The sequence below is a fragment of the Lynx rufus genome, unplaced genomic scaffold (genome assembly GCF_022079265.1).
Source record: "Lynx rufus isolate CCGP_SWC_20201006 ecotype Redwood Valley unplaced genomic scaffold, mLynRuf1.p SCAF_5, whole genome shotgun sequence".
In the NCBI taxonomy this organism is placed as follows: Eukaryota; Metazoa; Chordata; class Mammalia; order Carnivora; family Felidae; genus Lynx; species Lynx rufus.
Window position 1 is genome coordinate 43,624,964 of NW_025814867.1, and position 26,336 is coordinate 43,651,299.

At 42.9% G+C, this 26,336-nt stretch overlaps 1 protein-coding gene across 1 annotated transcript in view; it reads left to right on the plus strand.

Moving 5' to 3' along the window:
* The first annotated feature begins 844 nt into the window (after nt 1-844).
* GYG1 (glycogenin 1) overlaps nt 845-26,336 on the plus strand; it is a 34,984-nt gene continuing 9,492 nt past the window's right edge. The window contains exons 1-5 of the mRNA XM_047098987.1: nt 845-959; nt 3,284-3,419; nt 5,244-5,418; nt 5,705-5,867; nt 17,574-17,700. Of these exons, the coding sequence (XP_046954943.1) occupies nt 953-959; nt 3,284-3,419; nt 5,244-5,418; nt 5,705-5,867; nt 17,574-17,700 (608 nt within the window). The 5' untranslated portion in view covers nt 845-952. The remainder of the gene's footprint in view (nt 960-3,283; nt 3,420-5,243; nt 5,419-5,704; nt 5,868-17,573; nt 17,701-26,336) is intronic.

Genomic DNA, 26,336 nt, shown 5'->3' on the forward strand with positions numbered 1-26,336 from the left:
TGAGAGGAGAAGGGTGTGATCACAACAGAGAGACATTTCTCAACTTCCTACAGAAATGATTTGTGAAACAGATTAACCTAAACAAGTACATTACCCAACAACAGTTACCATAATTTGCTAAACTTTTTAGGGCACCAAGGTACCAGAAATGTCATGGCCATACTGGCAGGAAGGGTCAGTTCTGTAAACCAAACTGCCTACCTTCTCCACTTAGTGAAATGACCACAGGCAAGTAATGTCACCCTTCTGCAACTCAGTTTCTTCATCCGTAAAATGAGTATTGTAATACCCACCTCATCGAGCTGATATAAGGATTAAAATGAAATACTATCTAATCGATGCAGAGGGCTCCAAGAATGTAAATCCTATAGTGAAGTTTCATTCATTTGTCAGTCAAAGCCACAAAACCATTGTGAGAACACTGAGAAATGTTTACAGAGGCTGATTTGTAATTTGATTGGTAGGTGAAAAGAGTGAAATTTAAACTTTATTTCAAACAGTTCAAGTGAATGATTGTGACCACAGTGGTCGTCGGTTTTTGTGTCTTAGGGTTCTCTAACCCGAGGCTGCTTCTTCAGGAGTTGGTGCTGCTGATGTCACGCTCGGTCCCAAAGTCCCGCTCCAAATCCCCGGTCTAGTGGGAGATGCGGAGGCACGAGGTCCCAGGCAGGTGCCCCTCGGGAGCAGGACCAGAGGTGCCAGGGAGCTGGACCCGGGCCCAGCCCCGAAGGTACTGGGGCTGGCAGGGGACCCGGGCCGGCCGCTCAGCTGGGAGGATGCCGGCGGGCGCGGGGAGCGTGCGCGGCCACGTGACAGCCGCTATAAGAGCGCTCCGGGCGGACGCTCAGCTCCCGCCGCGCCTCCTCGCTGGCCGCGCTCCCTCCCGGCGCCCGGCTTCTCCCAGCCACCAACCTGCGGCTGCGGCGGCCGCCCGCCCCTACCCGGCAGCACCATGACAGGTAACGCGCCTCGCCGCCCACCGCCCCCCGGACCTCCGACTCCCAGTCCCGCGCCGTCTGCCCGCCCCTCAGCCTCGGGGGAGTTGCCGGCAGGACTAGGACCGCCGCAAAGTTGCAGGCTGGCTGCAGCCGGGCGTGCCGCTTCCTGCGTCAGCCGCTGCCCGGCCGCCCCTGGCGCTGGAGCTGCCGCCTGGAGCGCGGGGCGCCGTCATGGGGGGCAGCCTGGCGGGCCCTGGGCCCTCTGCCGAAGCCCCCGCTCCTGCTTCCGTCTCCGTGCCCTTCCTCTTGCTCTCGCCGTGAAGGGCGGACGGGCGGAGCAGCTGCGGCTGGGCTGGGTGGGGGTGGGGAGCCGGCTCCTGGGGGCGCCAGTCCCGAGCCCCGGAGCGCGGCGCGATCGTGGGCTGCCGCCCCCGCCTCCCACAAGCAAGAACACCTAGAAGGGCCGGCCGCGAGACGGGGACGCCTGCGGCCCCGGCCCGGCACCTCCGCCCGGGCCCTGGCCCGGGCGCTGGCCGCCACGCTGAGACTATTTTTAGGCCTTTGGGGCTGGGTTGCGGAAAGCCAGAGCCAGGGGAGTGCCGTGGGGGAGCGGGCCCCGTGCGGTGGGCGTGCGCCGGCCCACTTGTTGCAGGGGTCGACTCTGCCCCGAGAAAAAGAAGCTCCAAGATAACCGGTCCTTCTAATGTTGACGAGGCTAATCGCGTGGTTGTTACAGCAATTGAACTGCTAAAAGATTGCAGATGTACCCAGAGTTCGGCTATATTCTACCCAACTGTCATTGGTCTTTTCTGTTCATTTGTAATGTTTGCTGGGTGTTCCAGCTTATGTTTTTAAGCATTTGTCCTGTACTTCGTTTTGGATATCATACATATCCTTGCTTCTTTAAATCCTGTTTACCTTATTAAACTCTTATCCAGGTTCCCCTGGAATCAGGACTGCCTTTCAGTTAAAACATTAGTCATTATCCCACCTCCGTCCCCTCCGCCCCTCCATATTAAATACTCTTGGACCGACTGCCTGAAGTGTTGCCATCTTACGATGGTTTTAAGGAACAAGTAAAGGCAGACATTGATGGGGATGTCAAGTGACAGGTGTCATTGTTCTGAACTTTCCTACAATGTGACTAGGCAGGAAGCCCATGGCCCTTGAGGTGTTGGGGGACACCAGTTTTCTACAATTTAATAGTGAGCCTGTTTGGGAAGAGAGTCCCAACAGGGTATGAAGATGCCCTCTGGTTAGAGGCTGGCTCATGTGCTAGCCCCTTTGATAACCTACAGCTTTCTCCCACTTCTCCATGGAATTTGCTCTGCCTCTAGCCTCCACATTGGAAAATGGGCAAGGGGAGAATGATAAAGCGCATGACTTCGTGACAAAATGTCCCAACTCCTTGGTTGGACAGAGTGTCCCAGGTGACCCCTGCCAAATGTATCCTATACATTTGGATGCCTACCAACTTGCCAAAATCCCCTTAGAGATAGAGTGTGCCCCAGAATCCTCCCAGGGAAGAACTGGAGAAATCCTAAAGGCTGGGCTGGTGGTCTTGGGAGGGAGGGGCTTGTTCAGTAGGAAGAATAATCTGTGTATTTGCCTTCCCTTCTGGCAACTGAGTGATTGAGTGTGTGTGTTGGGGGAGGGGGTCCCAGGGTTCAGGGTAAGGGTGCTGCTTGCTTCTCCAAGGAAAAGGAAGCAGGTTTATTTGTAATTACGAAGTGGTCCCTAAATCCAATTAACAGTGATTGGCCACTGTTCAGATAGAAGCACCAAGGAGGGAAGGCCTGTGGAGGTGATTTTTGAGCAGACTCAAAGTGACTGTTGAGATGTGGTGGGTGGTGTGGGAGCCTTTGCTCCAGGTTGAGGAAATAGTCTGTAAAGCCCGAGGCTTGGCAGAAGCCTAAGCATCAGAATGAAGAATATAGCCTCTGCTTTCAGGTGCTCTCAGTTGAGGTCATTAGTTGATTTGTGCTTGGCTGAAAATACTTGTAGGAGAAACAGAAAATGTACTTCTTGATTTCTTCATTACCACCTGTTAATTGCCTGAGGTTCACCTGGTGTTAAGCTACCATTTAGTCTGAGAATTTTGCATGTTCGAACTCTAAATTGGATTTAATTTTTATAACTTGGCCTGTGTTTCTGCCAAAGAATGGTCTTGAGTTAGTCTTAAAGTGATCATTTAGGTTCTTCCCCCACTCCCAAAGAGGCTGCTCCTTCATTAACAAAGGAAATTGATCTCAGAGGAGCTAATTTTTTCCCAAGTTAGTGGTTGAAAAGACTCCTGGGGTAGGATATTATAATGAGTGTGGTTTTTTTTTTCTCTTTGTATTAAGATCAGGCCTTTGTGACACTGACCACAAACGATGCCTATGCCAAAGGAGCCTTGGTCTTGGGCTCCTCTCTGAAACAGCACAGGACAACCAGGAAGCTGGTCGTGCTTGCCACACCGCAGGTCTCGGACTCCATGAGGTGAGGACCTCCCTGCCTAGCTGTTGGTGGGGCTCCCACATCCTTACCCCACTTCTGGTGTCAGTGGGTATTGAGGCCGTTCCCATTGCAGGGGTTGAGCCGTAGGTGGAGAAGGATCAGAGTTGCTGAGTGAAGGATTCCTGGATCTGAAACCTCTTCCTAGCTCTTGGGAGATATTCCAGCTGATCTTCCTTCTGGGAGGTGCTATTCTGACCCATGCTTTAACTGGTTCCAGCTGGGAGAAGGCCTCTCCAGTAAGCAAGTTTTCTAGGATGACCTGAGTGAAAGTTTTAGTTCAGGCATTCCTTTTATGTGGTCACACTTCACTTACATTCCTTTCCCCAAATGTAGCAGGGCTACTTTGTTTCCTGTTCCCAACTAGGGAAACCTCTAGGTGACTGAAAGTAAGGAGCATTTTTCTCCATTGTCAGTTGACATTTGTAACCTAAAGACCTTCATTTACCATTTAATAGACTAGAATATTTGCCAAAGGGCTCTCTGAACTAAGGATTATGCTAAGTGAGCCTCCTGGGGGTGGGGATTGGGGGACACACACTGCTTGTGATTGGGTTAGTTCACTTTGATTTGTTGGTATTAAATTTTGAAGTATTTGAATGAACTGCCTAGATCCTAATACTACAAAAATATCTGGGCACACTTACAGCTCTGTATGGTGTTTAGTTTTTCTATTTGTCTTAGAAATTGAACATGCACTTCTTGCAACTTCTTACAAGATGTGTAAGCACATGCCAGGGATCTCTGAAAAGGCATTACACACACACACACACACCACTTATGTATATATAAATAATCTCAATACTAACCTTGTTTCTAAAGGGTAATTTAGGAAAATGCCAAAAAGACTGTTTCCTAATGTGTATGTCCTAATTTGCAGTCTATTTAGTGAGGATGTGTGTAAGAAGACAGATGGAGTCTTAGATCCCCCTTTGCTGTGGAAAATAGCTCCACTGACCATTTATTTTGAAAAAGATCAAGTTTACTGTGTGAATTAGAACATATTTTTCTACAGCTTGGGGACAGATAATACAACACCAGTTTTGTTCTGCATGTTTCATATTGTTATAAACTTTGATCTTTTTATCATATGTGTCCCCTTGTGCTGAGCCTAGTGTTTTACGGAAGTATACCCCCACTTAACCCACCTCAACGTTGCTTTCTAAAATAAATCTTGAGTTAATTTTGGGGACGGAGGAGTGTTGTACATCACAAACCACAGTGAGTCTCTCACCATGCCAGAAGTGCTAAGCATATAAGTGTGGGTTATATTCAGTGCTAAAGCTTGGCAACTGAATAACTGAGTCCTTTAACTTCTTTTGGGACACACAGTTCTGTCATCTGCTTTAGCGAAAATGGGTAGTTGTAGGCTTCACTGCAGGTATTCTGTGCATTTAGCATCATTTATAAAAACATGCAGTAGCCAGCAAGCATCCATTCTAATGAAGTATCATTGTTAAATAAATACATAGTCTGTTGTAAAGATGTGCTCTTTCCAAATGGGAGTCCCATTTTGACAGGCTGTTGCTACAATTTGCCTGGCATTCAGTGGTATAATAAAAATTAGGAAACTTCTGTAATAAAGTTTAAGACCAGTGTTTCAGCCTCACCAAAGCAATTTTTATTAGTGATGTTAACTACATATGCAGTTTGGCCTGAAGTAAATTAAGACCTATTTAAGATAGTATATCAAAGTAACAGATGGCTTTAGTAATTGACTGATAGACTAATAAGGCTGTAATAATGGATTACTTGTTACTTGTCTGAAAAGACACTAAGCGCGCTGTTTTCTGGATTTTATCTTGACAGAAAAGTTTTAGAGACCATCTTCGATGAAGTCCTCACAGTAGATGTCTTAGACAGTGGCGATTCTGCTCATCTAACCTTAATGAGGAGGCCTGAATTGGGTGTCACGTTAACTAAACTCCACTGCTGGTCACTTACACAGTATTCAAAATGTGTGTTCATGGATGCAGATACTCTGGTGAGTGTGAGTCTGATGACTGAAAAGATGTATATAGTAACTGAGACCAGTTAGGCATTTGCGGAACGCTCTTAAGACTCGACTGTAAAGTTCAGATAAAGCCACTCATTAAAAGCATCAGGTGATGAAGGAGAGTTGGCCCAGGCTGCCTTACAGCTGTCATCCGAATGGTTAAGATCAGCAGCAGATTGCATCTTTTGTGTTGGATAACTTAGGGAGAACTTAAGAGTATGCTGCGGCAGAACATATCTGTAATGCTTCCTCTCCCATCTCCCTTTTGAATTAGGTCCTAGCAAATATTGATGATCTTTTTGAGAGAGAAGAGTTGTCGGCGGCACCAGACCCAGGGTGGCCTGACTGCTTCAATTCTGGAGTCTTTGTTTATCAGCCCTCAGTTGAAACCTACAATCAACTGTTGCACCTTGCTTCCGAGCAGGGCAGTTTCGATGGTATGTGTCTGTTATCTTTATATTTGAGCTGTTAGTAACTTCTAGGAGCTGCTCTTCTCTGGGATCTAATTGCTTTGATTTCTTATGCCTGGAAGACAGCAACGCATGAGATGTAGTAAACACTTTCATTTGTTTTTGTTGGAAATACTGTTGTGTGTTCGCATACATGCCTCTTTCTTCTATTAAGTATATGGGATTAACCTAAACGAGGAGAGGCAGTTTTACACACCTGCTTTTAACTGGCTTTCTTGCATCCAAGTTAGAGTATGATAAACGAACCATGGTTATTTAAGAATTCAAAAGACTATTCTTAAATCAAAAGCTTTAACAACTATCTTGAAACCCGGGAAAGCTTAATTGGAAGAGCTAACAGGAGGACCAAGCATTGTCTTCGTGGAAATTGGAGGAATAAGCCTGATAATTTGGCTCTCATTCTCTTGGGAAACATTACAAAAAAGAAGATAGAAACTTTACATGATTAATCTTTGTCTCCAAGTTCTCATTCTCTATAAGGCTGCACGTCAGAGTGGTGTTTGCAAGGCCAAAGAATCGAACATTGGCAAAGTCAGCATCTGTTTTCCATAATGTATAAGTATCTGTAGTTACACGTGTATATATAGAAAGGTCCTGGCTATTTGTGGATTTAAGGCCCCACATCCTTTTGAGAAATTTAATCGAATGAATTAGATCTGTTTCCATTTCAGGCCAGTCTCTGAAATAATCTGGTTTTTTGTTTTTGTTTTTAACAACAACAAACCATCCCAAGACAAAAGCAGGTCTAACAGTAATGTTGATGGATCTTTTGAATAAAGAGGAAAGCCAGTTGTATCAAAGATGAAGGGTATGCTCCAAGACGAAGCCTTCTCAGCAGTGACTTACTGTCAGATACTTGACATCGTGGCAAAGAGCCCTGAGCCCTGAAGCAGAGCCTTGGCTCCAGGGGATTCTTTCTCCCCTGTCTCCTCTCCAAGAGCAGATCTGAGATTTGCAGGGAGTAGATCTTTTGAAACTAGCGGAAACAGCTTTCTTTATTTGACCTTGGGTTTAGCCCTCAATATAGATAGGAAGGTTCATTTCCATTAACTAGTTACAGAGTTAAAAGTCAAAATCTCCAGTTTGCTTGTTTTAAACTAAAAGATTAAAAGTTTGTCAGATTGCTGAAGTTAAAACATTTAAAGGTATACAAAGAACTGAAATTGGGTTGCTGTTTGTTGTTGCTACTCACAGAAAATGGTCACTTGAGAATTTGGGATATGCAGCTTTTGAAATGTCATTGAAAATAAAGTTTAAGTCTCGATCTTGAGTCATGATTTGGCTAGTTTATGCTCTATACCAGGAGCTCTCCACGTGGGGTTGCTTTGGCTTCCCAAGGGACATTTGGAAACGTCTGGAGATCTGTTGGGTTGTGACAGCTGGGAAGAGGGTGCTTCTGGCATCTAGCAGGTAGAGGCTAGGGCTGCTGCTCAGCATCCTACAACACACAGGGCAGACCCATGACAAAGCATTATCAGACCCCAAATGTCAGTAGTGCCAAGGCTGAGAAACTTTGTGCTAGGCCAAGACACTGCATGCTCTAGAACCACGAGCAGGAATATGTGAACTGTAATGAATGGCAGCATCTGAAAAGTGCAGTCTTCTGTTAAGCACCCTAAGTAAAAAATAACATGTTGAACGTTCACTGTGGTCAGGGCCAAATGCAACATCTTTTCTGATGGACTTTTTTTAGCTCCATATAAGAAATGAAAAGTGTATTAGTATTTGAGTTCAAAACACACGTTCCCTATTTGTGCTGCTATTACTAAAACCTTTGCCATAAAAGGAAGAAGGTGAGCGTGCTTTCAGAGGAAATCCACTGTTAACCTTCCTGGCAAAATACAGCTTTCTTCACCTCTTCTGCTCAGATTTGAAGGAAGTAGGGAAATATGCCAGAAAATTAGTGTAAATTCTCCGCTCCAGTAAACACACTGCATTCTCAAGTAGATGGAGCAGCCTGAAATCCCAATGATTGTAATAGCGTAAAGAGAATCCATTCAATTTCTAATCCAGAAGAGTACTACTAGATTTTGTTGAGAGTTGAGAATTTGGGTACCAAACCTGGTACCTGTACCAGGTTACAGTTTTAGCATATAAAACTAATTAACTTGTAGAAACCAATCTGGATCATCTACCTTGTTTGAGATACAGGAGATACTAGAGGAGTTGAATTCTTTGTTAAGAAGCCAGAATGTGTGAAAAGTGCTCAACTAGAAAGCACTTTCTGCTTTTTCAGCCAGAATCTGAGACCACTGAGAGATTCCCTGTGTGCCTGGTAGCATATTTTAGTCTTCAAGGTTTCCAGGAGCTGGTCTTTCTCTAAGGTGTTCCATTTCCTGGCTTGGTGGTGAAGGATAGAGTTTTCTCTGTTAATAGAAATGCTTAACCAAAGGAGTTGAAAATTCAGTTATGCAGATGGAAACTGACAGTTATTCTCAATATGTTTAAATTCAACAGAAGACTAGCAGCTCTTAAATGAAAGGTAGTTTTCATGTTGTGTTAAGCTTTACTTCCCAAAGAAAGCTCACAACATACTGTGGAAGCCTGTTCCACTCTGGAGAAGTTTACTGTCCTATTGAATTAATACCTGTATGACATAAAGACTTACTAGACTCACACGTAACATTTCTTTGTGAGCTACATCTCTTTCTCATGACGGTGGTAACCTTGCTTTGCTTCAGATTTTCAGTGCTTTGCCCTATTTTGTTTAGATGTTCTGTCCTAGGCACTGAGATAGGAACGTTTTCAGATGTTTCCTTTCACATTGTCTAATCTCCATAAGTATTCACCATCCACCTTCATCCCCTATTTTTACTCCACAGGGGGCTTAGGACCCAGCATCTTTAGACTGGTACTAAAGAAAACCCATTTGTAGGTGATTGTATCTTAGTCTGAATATCTTGCATGTCCTGCTTAATCTCTTGCATACATTCAGCAAAAACTATGGGGCCTGGTGTCAACTGACAAGCCACACAGGCTGCTGATGGCTGAGTGTTGGCAGCTGCTTTCCCAGCCCTTCTAATGCAGAGGAATGTGACTGTCATACTTCTAATCACCAGCCCTCTAATTACTACCTCCCCCGCCCCTGCCCCAGGGCCTCTGGCCAAGAGAATAACCCTAAAATGGCAATCACACTAGACACTTTGACTTTTCTTTCCAAATATAAATAGAGTATTAGAATTTACGAGTGACTTGCACACCTCGTTCATGACTGATGTCTGATTTTCCATAATGAAGCGTCTAAGTTCTATACCGTTTGTATTTGCAGACTGTCTTGGCACTTACGTCATAGCTGACGTTACATGTTTCCTGAAAGTTGAACAATGGCTGTTGTGAAATATATATGCACTAACATTTTTGAGAGCGTGACATGATCAGGTTAATTCAGCAATGAGAGGAAGAGAGCGATTATATCAGATACTAAGCGACAGTTTTGTCTCTACATACTCAAGTACGACAAAGATGATGCTCTTGGCTCTTGAAACCAATCTGAATGCAAGTTGAGGCTTATTTTCTTTTCTGTTACTCTAAAGCCGCCTAAATTAAGGGTACTTGTACGGTTGAAGAGTTTAGTGTTTGATAATTACTGTCTGTTAAATTTTATCTGTATGTGTTTCAAAAACCTAAGTCAAAAAGAGGAATTCATATTTTCCAACTTGGAATGTTCTTTTTAAAAAAATTTGGAGATTATGTTACTGTAACTTAAACACCCAAAACTTGTTATTGGAATAATGAAATTTTGGTCTATGGTTGAATTTTCAGAAAGAATGGGAGACAATAAATTGGAAGTAGAATATTAGCTATGATTTTACTTTAAGTAGAATCCAAGATCTTCTGTGAGATCCTTCTACCTACATGTTCCATATCCTGAGTGGTCATTGAGACCCTTAAACTAGAAGACCTTTTTTCTCTGCTTAGAGATGTAGTAAACCAAGAGAGTATGAAAAGTTGTTAAAATAATTTATAACAAAAGATTTAGTGTTAAATTCTTATAAATTGTAAAATTGACCTCCTATTAATCTTTGAAGTTACCTAGGCTTCAGATTGGACCTGCCCAAAAAAGGAATCAAGGTGAGAGGTATTTCCAGATAGCACTTGTCTTGTTCAACCCAAATGAGCTCAGAAATTCAAGTGTGCCTCACTTGGTTTGCTGACTTGATGGGTTCTACCTTGACAGCTGCCTGGAGGCTTGCACCAGCTGCCCAAACACTAGGCTGCTTGTGGCCCTTAGGGTATTTCATCAATTGCTTTGAAAATTACTCCGTTCTCTTGCATTTATGTCATTTAATTGATCGAGTAATAAGTGTCTTGAATTCAAGTGAAAAAAGCAAAAGTCATGACATGTAATATCAAGACAAATGAGCACCCATGTTTTTTTCTCAAGAGCTATTTTTATCTCCTTGTACCCTTGAGTATTTCTTTTAAGTTAGCCATCTGTTTGTCTCTAGCCTTGTAACCAGCAGAGATCATAAACCCCATGAGAAACTGAGGAGGAGGAAAGGACTAATGGTCCATATTAGTATGTACAGGCTCTTCTACTGGTCGTACTCCTTTTTTTACTTATTTCTCAACAGTCCTGTGAGGGTACTCATTCACCCACTCACTCATTAATGTATTCATTTAACAGGTAATTATTGAGGGCCTGCTGTATGACTAGTACTAGGAACTTCCTATAATGATTCAGGACAGCAGCTTGCCCAGTGTTCCTTAGCTGCTGGCAGAGCCAGGTCTGAACCAGACAGTGTTCCTTGACTCTGTAGCTGGGGTGTGTGTGTACGTGTGCTTCCTTCTCTCCCCACTAGTCCATACTGCAGCATTCACAAAAATGTACCCTGGTAATGATACAGGATGGAGGAGAATGTCTATTACACAGCCCTTATTACAGATTAATTACTTAAAATTCCTTCCTCTGAGTGGTGCACAGCTGATACATTCTGCATTGTACAGATAAAGAAATGGAAGCTCAAGTCTACCACAAGTAGACTACAGTTACTGCTTACTAGTCTGTAGTCTCCAGCTTACTGCTCTTCTCTAGTGAACCACAGTATCTAGAAGTACTTTGTCTTTTTAAATCAGCTGCACAGTTGATGGTCTTGCATTGGTTTGTGAGTCTGGAAGAATTCTTGGAAGTGTTACTTGCTACATGTCGGTAGTCCATTCAGCATTTACACAATTTACTAATCTGGGCAAGATGCTGAATTTAATGGACAGCAGTAGACTGGTAAATAATTGACTTTTATCCTTGCCTCTATAAAGCTTATAGGAGAACTTACAGGAATTTAATAACTAATTACATAACTCACATAATCATGTAATTGTGATTCTGATAAATTCAGAATGCTAAGCAAATCTACACTAGGAGGACCTGCCTTAAATTGAGAAAGTAAAATTTAAGCTAAGAATAAACGCTTCCTTGCATTTTTATATTTTTTAACATCTTGATTAAGAATCTTTTTTTAAAAGAAGTAAAAAAAAAAAAAGCTATAATGAAGTGGTAAAAATCAATTTTTCTTGACTTAAATGGGTTGAGGCCAGTGAGATGCAGTGATAAACCCAAATTTCAAGTGCCTGGATTTCCATGAACTACCTGGGGTTAATCCTCTCATCTTTGGTAAACCTCATGGAAATATCCCCAAGATCTGGGCCATTCATAAGCTATAATCCTTGGCATGTTTGTGGTAGGCAGAAATGATATTAGTATATTGTAGAAGTCAGTATTAACAAGTGAGTCACATTTTCATTTCAGCACTTGCCTATATTTCTTATAATATTAAGTATATTTTACTTTATTTGCTTAGTATCTGCTCCTGTGCTCCTTTATTAGATTGAGAACCATTTGAGAGCTGAAACTTCTCTTACTAAGCATCCTATCCATAATGCCTATACCTAATTTATATAACCTCAGACGTTTTCTATAGAAACGACACTGAGCATTGCATTCTCTGGTAAGAGTTTAAGAAAAGGGGGAAGTCATTCCCTGGGGTACCTGGGTGGCTCAGTCGGTTGAGCATCCAACTTTGGCTCAAGTCATGATCTCAAGGTTCATGAGTTTGAGCCCCACATCTGGGTCTCTGCTGTCAGCGTGGAGCCAACTTCGGATCCTCTTTCCCCCTTTCTGTACCTACCCCACTCGTGCTCACTCTGTCCCTCTCAAAGATAAATGAGGGGCGCCTGGGTGGCTCAGTCAGTTGAGTGCCCGACTTCAGCTCAGGTCATGATCTCATGGTTCATGGGTTCGAGCCCCGCATCAGGCTCTGTGTTGACAGCTCGGAGCCTGGAGCCTGTTTCAGATTCTGTGTCTCCCCCTCTCTCTGCCTCTCCCCAACTCATGCTCTTTCTCTCTCTCTGTAAAAATAAACGTTAAAAAAATTTTTAAATTAAAAATGTTAATTTTTTTTAAAGAGTCATTCTCTGAAAGATTCTAAACCAGTGCTTCATGTATTCTAATATGCAAAGAAGTCACCTGGGAACTGAAATGTGGATTCTGATTCTGTAGGTCTGGGTTGGGGCTTAACATTCTGCATTTATCAAGCTCTCAGATGATGCTCTTGGTGCAGAGACCTGGACCGCTTTGAGGAGGATGATTCTAGGGGGAACATTCCTGTGGCTGAGCTACTAGCCTTCATGTTTAAACCAGAATTGACCCACCCTCCCTATTACCCACAGTAGGCAAGACAACTGCCAACAAACTATGGAAGAGCACAAAAACAAATGCACAAATTTGAAAGACAGCACTCCACTCTATTTCTGTCTTATAAAATACTAGACTGAGTTACTGATAAATGCTGTGATGTGTCTATGGTTACCAGGTTCATGACCCTGGTCAAAAGACCTGGAAAATACCAAGTGGTTATAAGGTTATTACTATACTTGGGTAGCCAGGTGGAAGGATGATGTAGAATCTGATCTTTGCTTTTGTTTGCAAAACAGGTGCCATGTGTCCCTTTTTCTTTTTCCTTTCTAGCTCTCACCTGTGTTGCCACGCCCTGGCCTGGTGGATCACAGCTGTTAATCATGTTTGTCGGTTCATAGATGATTGAGATTAAAAGTATCTTAACCTGTCAGAATAAATAATGTTGCCTCAGGAAGTCTGACTAAAATGTACTGGACTAAAAAGTCCTGGGGGTTTTGTAGTGAAAATTTAGCCGTCTTCCTCACATCTCTTGTATGTTTTGTAGCACAGATGTGCTTAGATTTGCATTCTGCTTTGAGTTGTGCCCTTAGGGACTTCTAAAAAGAAGCTATTGATAACATTAAACATAGATTTTTCTGATGAAGTTAAAACATCTGTTTGCCTGACCTTGAAATATGGAATTGGGCATTTGGAAAAAGAGGTTTGGAATGCTAAACTTAAAAATCATATGAGAAGCTACAGCCTTCCAGGCAGAGTTCAATTCTGTTTTTAATCCACAATTTTTGGCTAAAAGTTGACCCTGTGTAGTCACAGAATGAAGTTGGTGGCCGTGGAAGTTTCAAGGTCCTTGCTGCATGTTTAAAGATTTGATGATTGGAATGAGTTCCACTGACTCACAAGTTGTCTCTGCCTGTTTCATCTCTCTTGTTGCCTGTCCCCCACAGGGCATCTCTGCCCTGCTGTGGCACATGGTTGAGGGACTGATGATGTTTGTAGGGTACCTGAGGGTAAACAGAAACAGCCTTTTGTAGCCAGAGGCAGCCGGCCAGGGGCTCTGAGGGATCAACAGCTCTGATTCCTCTTTACCAGGATCATCCTGTCCGATTGGGAAGTTCTGCTTTACAACTACTATTTTGACCTTCATGGAATTAGATTTCTTCATTGTGCTGCGTGTACTCAGTAGTCCTTTTCAGTAGAATTGCTTAATTTCAAAAAGGTCTTATAATGTGGCACTAAGAAAAACTAGTAGAAAATATATAGCATGATCCCCAATTTTACAAACTTCAGAAACAAGTGAAACTACATACGTTGTGTGGGCATACATATGTGGTAAAACCAAGGATATCAAGATAATTAGAAACAAAACTCAGGGGCACCTGGGTGGCTTAGTCAGTTGAGTGTCCAACTTCGGCTCAGGTCATGATCTCCCGGTTCATGAGTTCAAGTCCCGCATTGGGCTCTGTGCTGACAGCTCAGAGCCTGGAGCCTGCTTCAGATTCTGTTGTCTTCCTCTCTCTGCTCCTCCCCCACTCACACTGTCTCTCTGTCAAAAATAAGTAATAAAATAAACATTTAAAAAATCTGAAAAAAAAACCTCATGATTAATAGTTACTTCTGGGGGAGGGGTAGTGGGATTGGATTAGGGAGCACACACAGAATTTAAACAGCATTGGTAATGTACAAGTTTTTAAATTGAGCATACAATTTTGTTCTTTATAAACTATGCATATAATTTTCTCTTGATAGCTTCATACTTCATAATGAAAATAAGTGAACACGTAAAGAATATTTAGAAAGAAAAAGGTTTAGCACAATTCACATTCTTGCCCTTCATTATACTATTTTAAAGTTATAAAATTACAAAAGTAATAAAACTATACTAAGTAAAAGTCATGGGGAAAGCATATGTGTAATACCAATCACCTTATATACTATTACTGTTTATTTTTTCCAATACGAGTGTTTATCGTCTTAGTTATAATGATGTGTGTCACTGTAAATCATTATATTGCATGGTGGACTGATCATCTTTATAGCTGTTAGTTTTAATGGCTGAATAATATTCCCATGAGTGGTTAATATCCTAATGTACTAACCATTCTGCTATAATGGGATATTCAGGTTCTTTCAACTTTTCTGCTATTAAAGAACATCAAGTATATTCATTACATTAAGTAACTTACATGTGTGTAAGGCATTCTGCTAAGTGCTAGAATTATAGTACTAAGCAAAAGGAGCCATAGTCTTTGTGGATTTAGAGTCTGATGACTAACAGTTCTTGATTGTATTTTGCATTTTAAGCACATTAATCCTTAGACTTTCAAAAAAGCTTATTTTGAGAGAATTGTAGATACACATGCAGTTGTAAGAACAATACAGAAGGGCCCCATGTACCCTTCACCCAGTTTCCCCAATGGTAACATCTTACGTAATTCCACTGACATTGATAGGATCCATCACCTTTCAGATTTCGCCAGTTTTACATGTTTGTGTGTGTGTTTTCTATGCAATGTTATGTGTGTAGTTTGGTGTGACCACTAACACAGTTGAAGTAGAGCAGTTCCTTCACAGGGATCCTTTATTCTCCCCCCTTTATGGTCATGGCCATTTCTCTTCATCTCCCTGCTCCTTAACTGCCGGTACCCACGAGTTCTGTCTTTATAATTTTGTAATGTAAAGAATGTTCTATAAATGGCACAATGTAGTATGTAACTTTGCAGGACTGGATTTTTTTCATACAATATAATTCTCTTGAGATCCATCCAAGTTGCTGTGGGTTTCCGTACTTTTTTCCTTTATATTGTTGAGTAATGTTCCATTGTATGGAGGTATCACATTCATACACCTGTCGAAGGACATTTGGACTGTTTCCACTTTTGTGCTGTTATGAATAAAACTGCTGTAAACATTTCCTCAAACTTTATTTTTGATTATTATATGTAAAAGTAAATTAGTAAACCTTCAGGTCTCTGTACCTCAACCACCACTGTCTATGCCCACAGTTGGGGTGTCTCTTTGTAGAATCCCAAGTAAGCCTCTGATGAATGGGTTTAATATTTTGTGTCTCAATATGTTAAATTTTGATATGTCAATGCAGCTAAACTCTGCTCTTGTTCACGTAACCAGTGAAGCACATCCTGATGCCATCTTTGTTGTCCTTTAGAACTTATGAGGGTAAAATCTTGATTTTCTGTTGAGCTGTTTGTCCCTTGAGGAATGGGGAGCTATCAGAGCCTCCTAATACAAAGAAGTTATTCCATAGACATTTGTACTACAAATACCTTTGGTCCATAGAGTTGACTGAGGGTATTTAGAAAGGATGAGATATACAGAAGATGAATAAGGTACATTTGGACTTCAAACCTAATGCTTGGTCTTCCTACTTTGTTCCAAATATTAAATATCCAGATTGTTTAAGTCTTTCAAAACCAGTGAAAACCAAATAATGACAGCCAGTTGAGTCTGCTGTATATTTAGGAAGGAAACTGGGTCTTGGGGCAAAGCAGACTAAGGAGGAAAGTAACTGCTCAGGTTACTAGCCTCATACTTCAAAAGAGCAGGATTCTCCCTGCCTGCCATCCCCCGTGCACGTGTGTACACACACACACACCCATATACCCAAACTACTGTTTTGCTATATAGGAAGACTCTGGCTCTGTGCATGTTTTCTGAACTCTCATGAGCCTGAAACTGAAAGGACATGGGCTATGTGACAGAATATGTTTTGAGGTGGCTTAGTGACCTGTTTGGTTATTTATATGTTTATGATTTAGGTCAGGTGCTTAGCTGTTTAGATTTTTATTGTTCTTGTTTTGAATGAATGGCCATGGTTGGCACTTTCCAAGGAAAACCTGAAGATCAGGAACCCCCAGTGGCTGATCATGTACTATGCTGTGTGGTTGTGGTCCCAGAAATGACTGGCCTGGACCTGTCCAGAGGCTTGGTCGGTGGTAGGAAAGTACACTAGGGTGATGTGTCCTTCTGGGTCTCTGTTGATGAGCCAGTGGTTGGGGGCTCTGGAAAACAATTCCATTATCCCAGTTTGCTCTCTTTGCTTTTTACTACCCTCCCCTTCCCCCATTGTTCTTAACATAAAGTCCAAAATCTAGGGGCGCCTGGGTGGCGCAGTCGGTTAAGCGTCCGACTTCAGCCAGGTCACGATCTCGCGGTCCGGGAGTTCGAGCCCCGCGTCAGGCTCTGGGCTGATGGCTCAGAGCCTGGAGCCTGTTTCCGATTCTGTGTCTCCCTGTCTCTCTGCCCCTCCCCCGTTCATGCTCTGTCTCTCTCTGTCACAAAAATAAATAAACGTTGAAAAAAAAATTTTTTTAAAGTCCAAAATCTGTAACTGAGGATAAGGTCTATAGTGTGAGCCCTGTGTGGTCTAGTCCATGCCTGCCTCTCTGAGACTCCCCCAGTGCTCTGTAACCCCTTCCCACATTTTGCAGTCCACTGACACAGGCCACCTTCGTGGTCTTCTTACCACAGCTTTGTGTTCCTGTCCACCTTGGATCTTTGGTACATCTGTTTGTTTGGCCTAAAACACCATCTGCCCTCCCCTTCTCCTCCTGTATTAGTCAAGTACTCCTGTACACCCCTTAGATCTTGGCTTCAATACAACTTCCTCATGGAAGCCTTCCCTGACCCCGTATATGGTCTTGAGCCACTCACACATGCCTCAGCACCCAGTACTTGGTTTTGCTGCCCTTCTCCCCATTTGTGATACTGTTTATGGACTCGTAATATGCTGGTACTAGTGTATATTTCCTCCTCCTGCCCTGCCCATCATGAAGATCATGACCGTTTCTTTGTTCACTGTTGAGTCTTCAATACCTGGTACAGTGACTGGCACATAGCAGCTCCTCAGCAAATGTTGAATTAGTGAATTAACTAAAAAAAACTGGTGACCTTGGTAGGTTTAACATGGAGTTTCTTATTTTAACAGTGGAATTCGTACCTGTTCTTAAAGATCCAGTTATACATTTATATAAAATTGACCTGTCTTTGAAGTATATAACTAATTCTTTTTTTTTTTCTTTCAGGTGGGGACCAGGGTTTACTGAACACATTTTTTAGTGGCTGGGCAACAACAGATATCAGAAAACATCTGCCATTTATTTATAATCTAAGCAGCATTTCTATATACTCCTACCTCCCAGCATTTAAAGCGTAAGTGCAAATGGTTTAACTGTTACTGGAGATGGTCAGGGCAGGGGAGTGGGATTTAAAATTTTGGGGGTTCCTCATCATTCTGAGGGCAATAGCCAGTGGGGACTTTGGGGGAAGTCTTTCTCTTATGAGAAACATGGCTGTATCTGGAAAGGCCGTGATGTTATCAATTACTTTATGTTTGTGGTGACCCAGAGAACACTTAACTGCCTTATGGGAAAAGTTTCCCATTAAATAAACATTAAAAAAATAAATAAAAATTAAGGGGCCCCTAGGTGGCTCAGTTGGTTGAGCGTCTGACTTCAGCTCAGGTCATAATCTCACAGCTCATGAGTTCAAGCCCTGTGTCAGGCTCTGTGCTCACAGCTCAGAGCCTGGAGGCTGCTTTGGATTCTGTATCTGCCCCTCTCTCTGCCCTCCCACACCCTCACTCTCTGTCTCTCTGTCTCTCTCCATCTCTTTCCCTCTCTCTCAAAAATAAACATTAAAAAAAAAGAATACGTATTTTGGGCACAAAAAAAATACGTACTTTGGGCACAAACCCAACTTCTGCTTCATATTGGCTGCTGAGCTTCAGCTCCCTCACCTCTAAAATGAGGGTGTTAATAGCTTTCTCCATGGTTATTATGGAGACCAAGCAAGTGCTGGCAACAGTGTGGTGTCATGGTCAAGAGCAGGGACTGTGAAGTCAAACCACCTCAGTTCACATTCTGGAGTAGCTTCTTCCTGATTGGTTAATAATTACTGAACTTGGGGAGCCTGGGTGGCTCAGTCGGTTAAGCGTCCAGCTTTGGGTCAGGTCATGATCTCATGGTTTGTGAGTTCGAGCCCTGTGTCGGGCTCTGTGCTGACAGCTCAGAGCCTGGAGCCTGCTTCGGATTCTGTGTCTCCCTCTCCCTGCCCCTCCCTTGCTCACACTCTGTATCTCTCTCTCTCTCTCTCTCTCAAAAATAAATAAACATTAAAAAAATTAAAAATTACTGAACTTGTAGTTCACTGGAAGTTAGACTAGTTACTGAACTTGTCTGCCTGTGGGTCCTCCAAAGCTAATTGTGATCACTAAGGGAGGTAATTTTATGAAGTGGTTAGAAGAGGACCTGACCTACCTTTAGCACTCAGTAAACGTCAGGTTAGTAGACCTTTTTGTTTGAGAGGTGGTCTAGCAGAGTAATTTCTGAAGCCAGAAAAGCAGGGTGTGTGTTGTCACTCTGCTGTTTACCTACTATATGGCTTAGGCTCTGTGCCTCCATTTACCCATATGCAAAATGAGAAGGAAAAGAATACCTACCTTCTGGACTTATCATGAGGATGAAGTGAGTTCATACATACACAAAGCGCTCAGTGAACATCTTGTTTTTGGCAGCATTACTTATTTGGCACTCCCCCTGGTGTGGTTCTGATTTAGCAATTAATACAACCTAGTTGCAGTGCTTGTCTCAGTGAGGGCCTGAGCCCTGTTCTTTAGCCTCTGACTCATTTGTGTTGAACGAAGAAGATGATTCAGGCTTCTTGAAAGGAGGCCAACCTGTCAGGTTGATCTGAGACACAGCCGTGAGCAGCAAAGCTCTTCATTGAGTTGGGCTCAGCTCTCCACTCTCTGTCCCACATGGGCATTCCTGAGTGAGCAGAAAACAAAGGGCTTTATTTCACTCCTCATGTTTCATTATCCAAAGTCCTCTCTAAGTCTCCCACCACAGTAATGAGCATGTCTGGCTTTTTGTGGCAGAAGTGTTTCCTTTTCTGTTCTTTTCTGGGAAAACTCTGTCAACATTCCCCCAGATAAGAGTCTCGAGTATCTTGTGTTCTTTCCTCCCTAACTGTTCTCTTGGTATATGTCTCCGACATATTATAGGTTCTTGATTGTCTTCCCTGTCTAGAATGAAACAGGCAAACTCTGAAACATACCAACTATAGTCTGAGTAAAGCAAGTAGAACAGGATTCATTACCAAGGGGTGGATTCAGAGAAGCATTTTTTAATTCCTCTTCTTCTTATTATTTTGTCTCTCAGTCCTTGGCCTTGTCAAGTACCAACCTGTCTTGCTTGGAAATGTGGGCCTGATTCTTTTAATTCGTATTGCCTCATAACTCGCCCTGCTACTTTCAACCGTGCTCCTGCATACCATGATAGCTTGACCCCCTAGAACTGAATTTGTTATAGTAGGGCAGTCGCTTAATGTAATTGACTAGATTCAGCTGAGCAAGCAAAAAAAATGAGAGGGTGAAGGAGCAAGAATAATTAGTAGTGTGAGCGATTCCACCCACCATCCCACTTAATTCTGCACAGTGAGCATGTGTCTTGCGATGAATATGTTGGGGAGGCATGAATCTGAAATTCCTTCCAGTTGGTCTCAGTTCCCAAATAGTCAACCTAATGTTTAAAGGTTCGTGTTTTTTGTGTAATGTGGCCCCTGATGCCTAGCAACTGTCTCCCCTATGGTTCATTTGGACTCCATTTGATTTTCTCCTTATTACCAAAATTGAACACACTGTACCTTTCAGTGATAGCCTTGTTTGCACAGATGCTGCTTGCGTTTGTTTTGTTTTGACAAAGAAGAACAAGAAGCAGGTAGAGTGAACTTAAGTTTTTTGTGGGAAGAGGGACTCACTTGCTAGAACCATGGCCCCTCTCTCAGAAACCCAGTTGTTTTTATATCCTCTGAATGAATTTCCCAGAAAAACGGTTTGAGATCTAAATGACCAAAATGGTTAGGATGGTTTCTTCTTCCTGGCTCAACAAATTAATGCTAATTTTGGAAATCTCCCTGGTTTATTTCCATAACCGTAGAGTATATGAACCACTGGGGAAGTTGGGAGCAACTCTGTCCATTGCGTGTCAGCTGGCCTGTGGCCTGATAGGAGCCACTGCTGCCTCTGTACAGTCCGCCCTGGGGGGTGTCAGCTCCACATTTCTGTGATAAGACCTTCCGGGGCGATGCTTTGTCTCACCCCATTGCTGCCTATGTAGGAATGTTGAAACCAGATCAAAGAACTCATTTTTCCCTTCCCTCTGCCAAAAAATGCTTTTGTTTTTCTTACAGAGATCCATCTCCAAAGATTTTTCATTCAGTTGGGAAGAGCTAAAAAAGACAGTTTATATATAAATATGTATATGTGTGTATATATATATGTGTGTGTGTAGTGTGTATATATGCATATATATACACACATATATATTTGTATGTATAAATGTATGTATATGTTTCATGTTAATGCAAAATTTGTGACCCAGATCTTTTTTTTTAATTTTTTTTTTTTTTTTTTTAGCGTTTATTTTTGAGACAGAGAGAGACAAAGCATGAACGGGGGAGGGTCAGAGAGAGGGAGACACAGAATCTGAAACAGGCTCCAGGCTCTGAGCTGTCAGCACAGGGCCCGACGCGGGGCTCAAACTCACGGACCGCGAGATCATGACCTGGGCCGAAGTCGGCCACCTAACCGACTGAGCCACCCAGGCGCCCCGACCCAGATCTTTTAAACTGAAGTAGATGATGATGAACATTTGGGCTGCCAGGGATACTCCACAGATTGCCCTGTGGACCTCTGGGAGCTCAGCATGAATGTGAAGCTCCATTGCTGGGCTCAGAATAGTGTTGGGGGTCTCCGGGACAGAGCCTTCCTGTGGTGTGCTGTCATTAGGACAGCATATGGGTGGTGGCAGGCGGAGTGAGAAACCATGGAGTGGTTGAGAGCAAGTTGGGCTTTCCAGAAGAAGTGAGAATTTGTCTTACCAGCTCCAAGCGACAATGTGCCATGAGGTCACCAAGGCAGTATTTAGATGCCCCAGAATCTTAGAGCTTTGGAGATCTTAGAACACATGCTACACTTATAACAGTGAAGCCTTGTTATTATGTGAAGTTTCTGCTAAAGATGGCCTAGTATGAATCATATTTGACATGAATTTGAGCCATGAAGGTAGCATTTCTTTTTTTTAGTGTTTATTTTAGGCGGAGAGAGAGAGCGCTTGCGCGAGTGAGCACGCACAAGCCGGGGGAAGGGCAGCGAGAGAGGGAGACACAATCTGAAGCAGGCTCCAGGCTCTGAGCTGTTAGTACAGAGCCCAGTGTGGGGCTCGAACCCACAAACCACAAGATCATAACCTAAGCTGAAGTTGGACGCTTAATCAACTGAGCCACCCAGGCACCCAAAGGTAGCATTTCTAATGCATTCCTCTACATACCATTTAGATAGAACAAAACATAAAGGAAACATTTAATGGTTCTACCACTTTGAATGAATGCTCAAATCTAGCTTCTGAAAAACAAATGAGTACTGTTTTCTGTAATAGAAGACCCTCTTTAACACAACATAATTTGAGAGCTAAAATACTTGGTTTAGTAATTTTTAAGGTAATTTGCAATATACATATTGAGAAACAAGTTCATATACGCATTTCTTAATGAAATGATATTTCTGAAAGTGCCTAGCATGATGTTTAGGAAATGACAGGCTTTTAGTCAACATTAGTTTCTTTGAAGTTTTCTCCATCTAGAGGGTCTGTTTTATTGATGTCACTTAGAATTTGGCTGGTGCATAGTGCTAGGCAAAATCTCATTAGCCTTTTTAAAAATCAGTCATTTACTTCCATTTTCGCTTTCTATTCTGTCTGCTGACTGAAAGCTGTTCATGGTATTTCATGCCATATAAAATGGGCCTAAAGCAAAGGGAATGAATTCACTGGTTTTGCTTCAAATTGCCATGCAAATTAGTTAGTCATACTGATTGACTACAGAGCTTGTTTTACCAAATAATTTCCAAATATTTTGACTTTATATTTTTACTTGAGTTTAGATATGATCTGAGACCTGGCCTGGTCTAGTCTCAGAAAATAAGTGTAGAAACGTAAAAGATTTCTTTCTCTCCACTTGTTTACTGCTTTAAATTCTTCTGAGGATGTTCGTGTCCATTATTTCTTTTTCAGGAATGTGGCTTATTCACTAAGACCTTATCAGACCTCTTTAAAATCAGTGTTTTCCAAAAATGAAATTGAACCTTTGGTGTCCTGAATTCTGTCGTTCTTGTGTATTTCTGATTCGATTGATTTTTTCCTTGGCCCCTGAGACACCCTTGGGTCCAGCTCCCCACTGTGACTATTGTCCTTGAAGACCTAGCCTTTCTGTGCTCATTACTTTCACACTCTTACGTCTTCACCTAAAACCCTGAGGCCCTATAGTTTGGATCCGTCTTATTTTTTCTGCCTTCTGTTTGTTCACTCACCCGTTCGTTCAGTCGGTAGGCCTGCGGCACAGAGCTGGTACCACACAATCTGCTCACTGAGGGCCGCAAAGATGAATGAGGGAGCTCGAGTCTAATCAGCCTTGCATCTGCTTACATGTGGAGGGTTTTCTGCATGTCACGTGGCACAGTCCATGATTTGAGCATTGGAGAAGAATCAAGCAGTGGTTGCATGACTGTCCTGTTCCTCCTTTATGGGTGTCAGTGATGCCTGTTGGGCCCCAGGTACCCCAGTTTCCAGCATGGCCCTCTGCTCCTTCTGACCTCATCTCTTTTCATCAGATGATCTGTCCTCAGATCTTACTGTCATCAGTTGCATTCCCCTATCTCAACCCTTATCACCAAGGGAGAAGCTTCCCCATCAGTCCCAGCCCAGCCTTTAGAAGCAGCTCTGACATTGGGCAAAAAAGGCACAAAGAGTGATATCTTGTGGACAGAAGTCTAAGTGAGAAATGCCTTCAGTAGGAGCTGGGAGGGGAAAAGTGTGTGGATTGAGCAGAAGACATACCTTCCTCTGAGGTCTCAGACTGGTGGGCTACAAACTGTATTTGTGTGAGCAGTGTGTTTTTGTTTTCCTTACATAGTTTTCTTCTTTTTGCACTCCGTGGCCAGTGCTTAGAAATCAGGAAATTTCACATGAAACCTAGATTTTCAGTTTCTTTTGAAAAAAAAATCAGATATTTGGTGGGATGTGGGAGAAAGTTGTTTGATGACTGTTACTGGTTTGGGGACTTAAGCAATTGGAGTAAAGGAGTTGCTATTCCCTGAGATGGAGAAGACTGTGGGGGAAGCAGGTTTGTGGGAGCAGGGCTTGACCAGAGACGTACTGAGTGTATCAAGTTTGGGTTATATTAAGTTTGAGGTGCCTATAAACATCCTAGTGAGGGGTGCCTGAGTGACTCAGTTGGTTGAGCGTCCGACTTGGGCTCAGGTCATGATCTCACAGTCTGTGAGTTCAAGCCCCACCTCGGCCTCTGTGCTGACAGCTCAGAGCCTGGAGCCTGCTTCGTATTCTGTGTCTCCCTCTCTCTCTGCCTCTCCCCTGCTCATGCTCTGTCTCTCTCTGTCAAAAGTAAATAAACATTAAAAAAATTTAAAAAAAAATTTAAACAAAAATTTAAACATCCTAGTGAAAGCATGGAATAGTAAGTAGATGTAAGAGTGGGGAGTTGAAGAGAGAGGTCCGGGTGAGACCTAAGTATGGGAGTGTCAACATATAAGTGATATTTATAGCCATGAGACCGATAACCAAGAGAGTGATTATGATGGAAGAGTCCTGAAGGTCCTGAAATAGGAAAATGTGGAGGAGCAGGGACTTGAGACTAAGAACGGTAAGGCAAGAAGAGACCCCGGAAAGTGAGGTGCTGCACATGCCAGCCAAAGAAAATGTTCCAAGGGGGAAGGAGGGATCCATCTGTCTCAGATGCTGTGATAACTCATATAAGAGGACAGTTGAGAATGAGTACTGACCTAGAATGTGGAGGTCACTAGTGACTTTGACAAGAGCATGTCTGGTAGAGTGGTGGGAGGAAGCCAGTTTGAAGTGGATCCAAGAGAGGGGAGAATTAGAGATCCTGAATGTAGACTGCTCTTCTGAAGTATCATCTTTAAGAGAGAGCAGAGAAATGGGCTGGGAGCTAGGGTAGGGATACAGGATCCGGAGAGGGTGGTAGGGGTTGTTTTTTTGAAGATGGGAGAAGTTCAAGCATATTGGTATCTTGATGGGCATGATCAAGAAGAGAAAGAGTGAGTGCACTAATAATGCAGGAAACTGAAGGGAGACTTACTGAAGTCATGTCTTTGAGCAGCTGAAAGAGGATGTGTCCTGGTGCGCAAGTGGGGAAGCTGGTGTCAGTTATGAGCCAGGATGGTTCAGTTCTTGTAGCACAAAGGAAGGCAGAGGGTATGGATACAGATGAAGATAGGTGGGTATATTTTTTGGTTGAATGAATGAATGAGCAAGCAGTCAGCCAGGAGGGACTGAGATTGACATACTACCAGGAAAGTCTCCATAGTGGCCAGGCCTACTCTGAGGACAGGCCACCTTGGTAGGTGAAGTAGTTGACGAGGTCCTAGTGTAGGTTATTAAAGTCCACATTTGAGTACTGATGTTGTTCTGATTTCCAGGGCATGATTGAGAAAAGTTATTTAGCTTGAAAGGCGAGGAAAAATCAGGTGGGTCCCTGGTGGCCACAGATGTTTTCCTCTGAGTATCTACTGTCTTCTGGTGATGGAACATGTATTCACTTGTGCTCTGTGGTCCCCTTCACCAAACTGACTCCTACTCTGCATGACCAGCACACCCCTTGGGCACTGGGCTCATGACCCTTGATTTAGACTGTGAGAGGGTGAGAGAGGAAGGGTGGCTGACTGGTAGTGGGAGAAGGGATTGTGCGTTAAGGAGGTACAGGCGTGAGTGGCCATGTGTCAGAGAACAGGAGTCATCGAGGTGGGCAGTGGGTGACTGGGAGTGCTGCCCCATTTCGCAGAGAAAGTTCTCACAAGCAGTACCGTGTTTCTTGTTCTTGGCGCCTAATTGAACATCACATGTAAAAACGCTTCACGAGAAGTAAAATGGCTCCCGTGTGCACTGTCACGGAGGTAGTTCCTTTTCCATGCTAAACACTTCTGTAGTCTTATCCACACGTTACCAGCTGCTAAACTAGTCATGAAAATTCTATCTGATCTTTTGGTAACATCAGGTCACAGGGATTATTTTAACGGCTAACATAAGCAGTATTATTGCTGGCTCAGGTTCAAACTATGTCTTGTGATCTGGACGTCTCTTTTGAGATTCTATCAAGTTAAAATTAGAACACTTATTTTAAGAGATGTATGCAAGCTGAGACAAATCCCCATTACTGGGTCAGAATGAATGGCTCTCAGTAATTTAGAGACAATTGTAATATGTACCCAATGTTTTTTTTGTTTGTTTGTTTGTTTTTATTCCTGGCTGATAAAATTAGTGGGTAAATCAAGCAGTGAGTCAGTGAATCTTCTAGTTATCCTTGTTCCGGGTCAAGGTCAGTTAAACTTTATCTTTTGACATCAGTATGTCCCCTTATTCACTAGCTAACTATTTTGCTTTAGCCAGGTGATATAAATTCTGACTGGTACCTGATTGCTGCTTTTGGTGAGAGAGAGGGAGAGAGTTAGAAAAATACCCTGAGTTTACCCTCCTGTAAGAATATACCCAAATTTTGGATTTAGGTTGATTTTTTTTTTTTTTTTTTTTTTAGAGAGAGTGCACACGTGAGAGCTGGGGGTGGGGGGGGGCAGAGAGAGAATCCAAAGCAGGCTCCACACTCAGCCTGACTCAGGGCTCAATCCCACAATCGATCGTGAGATCATGCCCTGAGCTGGAATCAAGAGACTCTCAACCAACTGAGCCACCCAGGGGTGC